The following is a 10,194-nucleotide window of genomic DNA, read 5'->3' as shown; positions in this document are numbered from 1 at the left end:
GGTCGAAGGGGAACCCACGCCCCTCCCCCGCCGCGAAGTTCCGCCCCTCGATTATAAAAAGTGGTAGAGCTCCGTCTTCCTCTTCCTCTGCGCCCGGCATTCCCACAGACCAAACGTACCAGGGTTCTGGGAGAGCGATAGAAAGGTAAAAAGCCCCCTCGGCTAGGGTTCTCTGTCCTGGCCTCCCCCTGGTGGCCGGCCCCGCTGTCCTGCACCCCGCTTAATCTCCGCTGTCCTCACGCCCGAGTCCTCAGAACTGCGAATGGTCCATCTCGTCCAGCCAGGAGGCCGGGCTGGTGGGGAAGTCCGGGTACCCCGTACTGCTGCCCGTGGACAGGTCTGAGGTGGGCCCCCCGGCCATGGCTCTCAGGGCCTGCCCCACCCCGCCTTGCCCTCCCTGGGCCACTAGACTATCCATGCTGAAGGCCAGGTTGTTCAGCAGCGGGGTGTGGCCGGGCAGGGAGGTGATGGAGGAGGGCGACTGGGGCAGGCCGTACGGGCTGCCGGCCCGGATGTCGTGGTACCCCTGGCCACCGCCGTCGAGCGAGAAGCTGCCGTTCAGCATGCCGCCGTTGGCCACGTCGCCCACGCTGCCGTACAGCCCGTTGGTGTGGCCCAGGTCGGACAGGATCTGGTCGTCTGTCGGCAGAAGGGGAGGGGAGGTGGAAGATACCATTACTGACATGCACGGGGTTTTACGTTTCACACATTCACGCTGTTGACTGCGTGGGCATTATGTAATTGTTATCTTTCAATGCGGTTAAGTGCTTTTACGGATGTAATTTATGGAGGCGGTCTCATGTGGGTTTCATGGAAGGAAGTGGGCGGCCAGATGGCGAGTCACCCCATTCCGTAAGATTTAGCCTCAGCCGCCAACAAAGCAGCTCTGTTTGTTTTGCTGTAAGTATTGCTTCACAAAATATTTCAATCCGTCCCATCTGGCCCCTTTCAGAGGCCGCATCGCTCTCTATCGTTCATTCTCTAATTGGCTAAAAGCTTTGTCGGCTTTATAGACTTTCTGCCACCATGTTTCCATTTCTTGTAAAAACTGCCTTCTTTTTAAAAGTGACAAGAAGACTTTAACGACCCACCAAAGTGAGGTTTGCAAACATTAAATAAATATAAAAAACACAACGTCTCAAATATCTGCGTGTCTTATAGCAGCTGAGATGTGGTTGCACTCAGGCTGAACAACTGAGTGAACTCGTTCATGCCTCATAATAACAACACGTTGAAAGGGTCTCCATGGAAAAACGTTTCAGTCGCGCCGAACCAAAATTCCCCGTCCGACGTTGAAACAATGTCGCCGTGCCGACAAGCTAACCGATCCCACACGCACAGGCTAGTCTAGGCTGCAGCCTAGGGGCCCATGTGTGCAAGGGGCCCTGGATTGGCCAGACCAATTAAAATACATACTTAATATATTAAAAAATAAATAAATAAAACAAGACTTGACCCCTATTGGCCCATAACAAGAAACATAAAACAATTAAACAGCTGATTGGGGAGATGTGTGGGCAAGTGCGAATTCGCACCTGATTTTTCCGTATCTTTGCTGTTTGAGTAGAGGCTGTCTCAATGAGTGTGTGTATTCCGTTGTGCCCCGAGTGTGTGTGTGGGCCATGTAATATTCCTAGCACGCTTTTACACAAGGCACTAAATTATGTTATTTTCTGCGTGATCAGTAAGGGGGCCTCCCACCGATAGTAGCCTAGGGGCCAATGACCACCTTAATCCCCCACTGCAGACCGACAGAGACAGAGAGAGTCCCAGTAGTGGTGCCGGCGTACCTCTGAAGCTGAGCTCGCTGTCGCTGAGCCCCGCGTCGTCCGCTGAGCTCTCCTTCTCCACCTTGGTGCCGCCCCGGTTGCGCTTGACGCTCTTGTAGAACTGACCCCAGCGGTGTCGCCCGGCGTCCTTCTTCAGTCGCTTCTCCTTTGCCCGCCGGTTCTGAAACCACACCTGACGGGAGCAGGAGAGGACGCACAGGTGAGCGTTAAGAGCGACGTCCGTGGTACAGGTGGAGGCAGACTGACTCAGATTGACAGGGATCGATCCGACCGCTGCGCCGGTGGAGATGGACCTACCTGCACCACTCTCATGTCCAGGCCGGTCTCCGAGGACAGCTGTTCCCGGACGTGTCTGGCGGGCTTGGGCGACGTCTTGTAGGCGCTCTTCAGCGTCTCCAGCTGTTTGGCCGTGATGGTGGTCCTGGGTCGCTTTGCTCCTGCCTCGGAATCATCTGCAGAGGAGGAAAACCGGCACTGTTGACTACTTATTCGTCATGCAGTCGCTTTCCTCCAAAGTGTTTTAGATTCATGTCCTTAACGAGCAGGTGGGGGCTAGGCACCTGGCCCACGGGCGCAACAGGGTTTCGAACCCATAGCCATCGGGGCCGGGACTCAAACCGCCACCCCTAGCCACCCGACTACTAGACTATCCATTAGACTCCCCTCACACATCATGCATGTGAGATGAGTGATGCGTGGTGACCCCCTGTTAAATTATTGTTATGTACGGTGACCTTGGCCCCGCATAGTGTAGTCGATGTGTGCTGAATGAACTGAATGGTCATGACTGTATTAAGGTCCTTTGTGCGACGGCGGCCGCACTACGACAGAGGACATAAATCTGCCGGGACAGAGAGTGCCAGAGGGAACGGCGTTGTTGGGAAGCTGCCATCTCGGAGCATTGATTCAGCGTACATAATATTACAGGAAGGGGATAAACTAAAGGCACAAAAGGGAGAAAGCTGCAGCTTGCTTCGGGGGAGGGAAATAATGTTTCTCTCACGTCAGACACGCGGAAATAAATGTCAGCTTTACGGGACGGATTGAGTTGGGCTCATGCAGTTCTTCTGTAGTGTGTAGAGATATAGGAGACAATAGGTACCAAGGTGCTGGGATGCTAAAGGACCTTCCATTCCAAATCTACTCCGGCTTTTAAGGCGATCGTAAAGCATCTCATTAATAAGCAAACTAACTTCTACTAGTACTGCTATCACCACAGTAAGTACTAGTTCTACTATTACTACTACTACTTCTATTACTACTACTATGTCTACCACAAGTACTTATACTACTTCCACCAATACTACTACTAATACTTATAATAATAATAATAATAAAATATGAATAATAATAATATTAGTAATAATAAACTAAGCAGAACCCTACCACCACAGACTCAAACACCGTCCTATATATCTTTATATTCCTCCCTGTACGCTATGACTGGAGGTCCCCTTTGCGTACCGTTCTGCTTGGCGGTCTCGTAGTCCTCCTTGCAGACCAGCCTCCCGTCCTCCATCAGGTAGAACTCATCCCCGGTGGCCAGCTGGCGGCTGCACATCACGCAGGCGAAGCAGTGCAGGTGGTACACAAAGTCCTGGGCCTTCCGCACCACCTGCGTCGGAGGGATCCCCTGTTGGCACGACGCACACTTTGTTCCGAAACGCCTGCAGGGAGCGATGACGTGGGGGGACGAGAGAGGGCAGGGGAGACAGAGAGAGAGGGAGGGGAGACAGAGCGAGAGGGAGGGGAGACAGAGCGAGAGGGAGGGGAGACAGAGAGAGAGGGAGGGGGAGACAGAGAGAGAGGGAGGGGAGACAGAGAGAGAGGGAGGGGAGACAGAGCGAGAGGGAGGGGAGACAGAGCGAGAGGGAGGGGAGACAGAGAGAGAGGGAGGGGGAGACAGAGAGAGAGGGAGGGGAGACAGAGCGAGAGGGAGGGGAGACAGAGAGAGAGGGAGGGGGAGAGGGCAGGGGAGAGGGAGGGGGAGAGAGAGGGCAGGGGAGAGAGAGAGAGTGGGAGGGGAGACAGAGAGAGAAGGAGGGAGAGGGCAGGGGAGAGGGAGGGGGAGAGAGAGGGCAGGGGAGACAGAGAGAGAGGGAGGGAGAGGGAGGGGGAGAGAGAGGGCAGGGGAGACAGAGAGAGAGGGAGGGGAGACAGAGAGAGAGGGATGGGAGATAGAGAGAGAGAGAGGGAGGGGAGACAGGGAGAGAGGGAGAGAGACAGAAAGAGGGGTGGGAGTGAAAGGTAAAGAAAAAGGAGGGATGGAGAGGTATAGAAAGAGAGGGAGTGAGAGAGAGAGAGAGAGAGAGAAAGGGAGGGATACAGAGGAGAGGAGAGCGAATGGAGAGAGATGAAGGAAAAAGAAGAAAGAGTGATGGAGAAAGACAAACCTCCATTAGGGAAATTCAAAGCTCTTGCACAAGATAAGCAGTATCGTGCCCTCCTGTTTATAAGGGGTTTATAGGCTGATAAAGAGAGCACAGTGCGCCCAGAGCAAGATTAAAATTTCCCATGCAAGATAACTCTTGCGGCGACCCTGGCCGAGAGAGATGGCCCGGTCTGTATTAATAGTTACGCCGGCTGCAGTGCCTCGCGCTAGTCAGCACCAGAATGCATTTCTTTAAGCGATAGACCTCTCTGCAGCTTGATTGATGGATTGGATCAATGCCGTTAGTGTGCGTGTGTGTGTGTGTGTGTGTGTGTGTGTGTGTGTGTGTGTCTGTGTGTGTGTCTGTGTGTGTGTGTGTGTTACTGCATGTGTGTCTGTGTGCATGAGAATGTGTGTGAATGCCATGCATGCATTTGTCTGCATGGCAGTGTGCAAATAAGGTGGTGAGAAATCTTGCAGAGTAGATGGGTGGGTGTGTGTGTGTGTGTGTGTGTGTGTATATGTGTATATTTATGTGTGTGTATGTGTGGGTCTGGGTGTGTGTGGTGTAGGTGTAGCTCACAGTTAACACACGCTGAGGAGAACCAATAAAGTACTGAGTCAGGAAAGGCTTTAAATTACACGGCCCGCCACAGGAATAAAACCCTGCCACCTCCAGAGCAAGGTGAAGTCTGCAGGATATATAGGGGGACATGTGACTGCGAGAGGCCTCATAACACACACATGTTTCATAATACACACACATGGTTCATAACACACACACGGTTCATAACACACATTCGGTTCATTACACACACATGGTTCAATGTGAATTCTGATATTTAGATCCTGATTTGGATTAAATGTAGTTTCCATATATGCTTCAATATACTACATTAGTACTTTTTTTTTTAAAGGATAGAAATATGTCATGCTATTCCGACGGGCAAAATTTGAAATGAGTGAGTGTGAAACACAAGAGCCGAGAAGGAATCAGAAAACTATTTTCTCGTACCGTTTTATTTGTAATTTTAGATGTTGATTGCATATGCAAGCCTGTGTTTGTGTGTGCGCAGGGCTAAATGTATGTGTTTATTTTCTCCATAATATGCATCACTCTTCTCTTTACTTGAGTTCACTCTATAGCAGGCCCCCCACAGCAGTCTCCACATGAAAACAGCTTCTCTGTCCCCTAGGGCCAGCTAATAGAGTTAGCTTCCACTCTGTGACTGAAGGAGCTTTTTAGGTCTCTTTGAGGCTTTAGATGCTGAAACCTCACAAACATGATTTAGTAAAAGCCCAGTGCCGCTCATCCAGTTTTGGGCAAAAGTCAAACTTAATTTTCCTTTTAAATGCCTGCTGAAATTCAATCGGAAAATAAGAGCATGAATAAATGGGAGGAAAGGAAGATAGAAATATAGAGAGAGAAAGAGAGGGAGTGAGAGAGAGAGAGAGAGAGAGGGAGAGAGAGGGAGAGAGAGGGAGAGAGAGAGAGAGGGAGAGAGAGAGAGAGAGAGAGAGAGAGAGAGAGAGAGAGAGAGAGAGAGAGAGAGGGGAGAGAGGGAGAGAGAGAGAGAGAGAGGGGAGAGGGAGAGAGAGAAAGAGGGGAGAGGGAGAGAGAGAGAGAGAGACACACATAAACACACACACACACACACACACACACAGAGGAAGGGAGAAAGAAAGGAAGAAAGAAAAAGACAAAAAAGGAAGAAAGAACCAGATGGAGAACAAAAAAGAAGAAAAGAGAGCCAGACAAATTTAAAAAGGTGAACTCAAAACTCAAAACCCTCAGAAACAAAACAAGACGTGTTATTGTTTGACCTATTCCATACAGATGGACCCCCGTCTCTGTCAGACAGTATCGACAGTGTGCGGACAACTCCTCAAACGCCTCACCACACACACGTGCACAAACACAGAACACACAACCACACTCACTTGAAGAAGTCATCTTTGCAGTAGACGTTTCCCGCCCGCGAGAAGCACTTGTCCGCCAGTGGTGTCTGACAGTCGGCACACTTGAGGCACTTGGAGTGCCAGTGTCTGTCCAGCACCTTGAGGATGAACTTGTCCAGGATGTGCTGGCTACACCCAGCGCACTGAGGGATCTCTGTGAGGGGGAAGCACAGGCACGAGGCAGGGGGCGCCGTTAACATGGAGTCCTTTGAGTGTGTGTGTGTGTGTGTGTGTGTGTGTGTGTGTGTATGTGTGTGTGAGTGTGTGTGTGTGTGTGTGTTGTGTGTGGGGGGGGGGGGACGTGTGTGTAAGTGTGTTAGTGTGTGTGCGTGTGCGTGTGTGTTTGTGTATGTGTGTGTGGGTGTGTCGCTCACAGTGAAAACTGCAGGCCTGTACATTCAGTCCCATTAGCGCTATCCCAGGTCCTGTTTGCCGGATTTCCTTTCTCACGCAATGTGGAGGCTTTTTGCAATATTTAAAATGTATGATATGATGTTTTTTTTTACATAAAACATTTTCATAAGCTTAACCATCTTTCGAACCAGCTCCAAGTGGAGATATTTAGCGATCAGTCAAGAAGAGATGATCGAATATTATGGCATAACAATGAATTATGGTTAGGATTATATTTCCTGTCGAAATTGACACTGTATATATTATTGTCGAAATAAGCCTACAGGGTATTTATTTCATTATCTATTTATTTTGATAGCAAAACTATTATTTAAGGCATTTTTTTACAATATGATGTTGCGTAGATTTTTTTTTTACTATTCTGTTTTGTTGGAGTTATTTATGCCGCCTTCGTTTATGCGATCAATTAGTAGCCTATCACACATGTATTTTTTATCAGGGTATTAAAAATAGGTTGTTCTCAATTTTGCATATACTGCATGCAGTCTACATTATAAGCTATTGTAACATTTTTAGGTAAAAATGGCCTAAATGGGATTCTTATATTTCTTTACATCGCTGAACTAAAATATTCCGCAGTATCTTATATTCAAGCTAAACAATCATTTATATAATTAGTAGTTAAAAACGAAATATAGGCATCGTAGGCCTACAAGGATAATGCATTTTCCAAAGATGTTAAAGCCTTGCTAAAAATATGGCCTCACATGGCAAAACGAGTCCCTTAAGGAGCAGCGAACTAAAAGGTTTTCTGGCAAACACGAGGACACATTTCTAAAAGAAATCGCGGAAGAAGTCTTATAAAATCGTAAGGGCTTAGTTTCACAGTGTGCACGTATTAGCATGCTTCACACCCTGTCGTGACGGTTTTGTTGCAATTATCCTTCGCACATTTTTTTGCATTTGAAAAACTCCAGAGACATTTGAGATATAATCTTATCGTCAGAAGAAAGGCCATGTGTATGTTTTTCGCTCCATCAACCCAGTCGACTCAACGGGCCTCAGTCCGCGGGAAAACGTGGATTACGTGTCCGGATTTCACCACAATATGGGAACTAAATCATTGACTGTGGACACACAACCATATGCCTTGGGGTATTTCATTAACGTGTTCAAGACCTAATGATCTGCATTATTTGTCGGTGTCCTTAAATGATTGGAAGCCAAATGGGGAATAAACCTTAGTAACTGGTTTATGAAAATCTTAAACAGGTGTAGGTGGAGGCTGGATCATTAGTAGGCAGCCCGTGAGCCACTCAGGGCTGCGGCGGAGTGCTGGTGCTGAAAGGAGAGCAGCACGGAGACCGTCTTGGCAGCGAGTGCCGGCCACGCGAGAGGTTTAATGGCGAGGTCCCATATTCGCTTTCGCTCTCTCTCTCTCTCCTTCCCCCCACCCCCCGCTCTCTCTCTTTCTCTTACACACACACACACACACACACACACACACACACACACACACACACACACACAGACACACAGACACACAGACACACGCACGCACACACACGCACACACGCATACACACGGTGCAAAGCTTGTAAATCATGTTACTTTCCTGAGCGCCTTGCGGTATGTGTTGGGCCTTTAGTATTCCCTGCTACTGTCCTCGTCCCAACAGGCTCCACGCTTCTCGCCGTGAACGGTCCCTTTTTACTATCACCACCAACCCGTTTTTTTGCACGCGTTTGGAGATTTTAAATCTTAACCTTCATGTTAAGATCGATGTGAAACGATCATGATAACCTATAACGCAACATTTTATTTAATTGCCCTGGCTAGCATGGAGCTAATGGCCGTGTTAAAACCGTATACGTGTGTGTGTGTGTGTGTGTGTGTGTGTGTGTGTGTGTGTGTGTGTGTGTGTGTGTGTGTGTGTGTGTGTGTGTGTGTGTGTGTCCCTTATTCCACTCTGTTTTTATTCCTAGAATAATCCCGTTTAAATCCAGCGTAGATGTAAGCACTGCGGGGGGCTGAGTAGCAGGATCTTTACCAAATCTTTTAATCTGTCTCCATTTATAAATTAAACAGCATACGCCTACCACGTATAGGCTAGACGGGTTCTTTAAGTTACAGGTTTACCTTGTTATAGGCTCTAAATGAGCCCAGCTCTCATATAACATGTAAAAAAAAATTATGCACACTCGTCAGATGCTGACAATGGGATAATATGTATAGGCCTATGCAGAGACCTTTCTATTTTTTGTCCACATTTTAACGTAGGTTGTTATGACAGAATCGTCTTGTATTTGTCTTATTATATTATTACATGCAAAAAACCAACAACAAAACAAATTTAGAGTATTTGCGAATACATAACAATGACAATAATAACGAATAGGCCTGATAAAACGGCTGCGGTGACACATGACTATGCCTTTAATTCAGTGTTTACCAAACGTGTCTGGCAGACATCCTATTATTGCAGGTCCGTCTGTACATCCTACCGGCCTGCCTATAAATAATTAGGTCAAAGCAGAAATATATCCAATTCTCCTCGCATCTCGACAGCGCGCCCAGATTATAAAGAGTCAGGCAGAGATTACAGGAGTTCAACAACAGATGCCCAGAAGACCAGGACAGACAATTCTCTCATTTTACAGCCAAGAGGTGAAACTAACAAAACATTCATGCTGCATAACTGATCAATCCTATTGCTACTGTAAGGAGAATAAGGCCTAACGAAGCTAAACCCAATTGTGCTGTTTAATTTCGCACTTATGCTTGTATATTTTAAAAGTCTATATAAAATGCGTAAAAAGGAGAGAAAATAGTGCTTATATTCAGAGTCTTGAGTATCTACCTGGCCCGGTATTGAATCGATAACATCTAATGGCTGTTTCTCATCTATGTGATGACAACTGCGTGTGATCTCTTGACCATGTAGGCTCGTTGTCCCATCAACAGCTGGCAGGACCTGAGTTTGTCAGCCCAAACACCTCCAGCCTGCTGTAACATCAGCAGGAAGGGGAAAGTTAGAGGCCATCGCCTACCGTACACAGATCACACGATGATCACACGATCATCAGGGCAGCTTTTGATGGACAAACATGCGTCCACAAGCAAGGAGAGATTGAAGGGTTGTGATGTTCATATAGCGAAGGTCTGATCCGACCCTAAAAGCGCATTTGAACCATTATGGCTACCTCTTGGCAGAGATGGAGAGGAGAGGTTTGGTAACCCTCACTTGACCTGGGCGTCGATTCCCTCGGCGTGGTTTAAATCAAAACCTTCATGCAAAACCGTCCCTGCAGCAAGCTGCGTATATAATGTAACGGAACTACCGTGCAAACAACCGCTTAAGAAAACACAATAAAATAGCACAAATAAAGACAAGCCTTACGTTGCATTTGCACACCAAGAATCTCCGGTAAACCCTTCACGGGACCCTCTGTCTGCAGCACCGTCGCACTCTGCATCATCGTGATCCTCCAAACCGGGAGATAAACACACACATAGACACCGCGCGACGGGACGGAGGGCGCGCGCTCCCGTCCTGGTTTTTGGTAAGGAAGAAGAAGAAAAAAAGTAGGATGACGCACGAGATCGGGGGGGACGATAGGGAAGGCCCGTGTCTGAACGTGTACGTCTCCTCCGGGCTGTCCTCTTTTTAAGTCCCGCTCTGCGATATTATCTCTCCGTTCTTCCCCGTGTTGGTGGAGG

The 10,194-nt window shown here is 48.1% G+C and overlaps 1 protein-coding gene across 1 annotated transcript; it reads right to left on the bottom strand.

The window, feature by feature from the left end:
• Positions 1-250: 250 nt before the first annotated feature.
• lhx4 (LIM homeobox 4) lies at positions 251-9,953 on the bottom strand (the record flags this gene model as incomplete). The annotated part of the gene is made up of 6 exons (XM_079739387.1): positions 251-639; positions 1,791-1,962; positions 2,088-2,242; positions 3,255-3,457; positions 6,103-6,274; positions 9,875-9,953. 6 exons carry the CDS (start codon positions 9,951-9,953, stop codon positions 251-253), a joined length of 1,170 nt encoding a protein of 389 aa, XP_079595513.1.
• Positions 9,954-10,194: the final 241 nt, after the last annotated feature.

Source organism: Pollachius pollachius (assembly GCF_949987615.1).
Source record: "Pollachius pollachius genome assembly, chromosome: 7".
Lineage (NCBI taxonomy): Eukaryota > Metazoa > Chordata > Actinopteri > Gadiformes > Gadidae > Pollachius > Pollachius pollachius.
The sequence above is the reverse complement of the archived record's forward strand: the minus strand, read 5'-3'. Positions and strand labels throughout refer to the sequence as shown.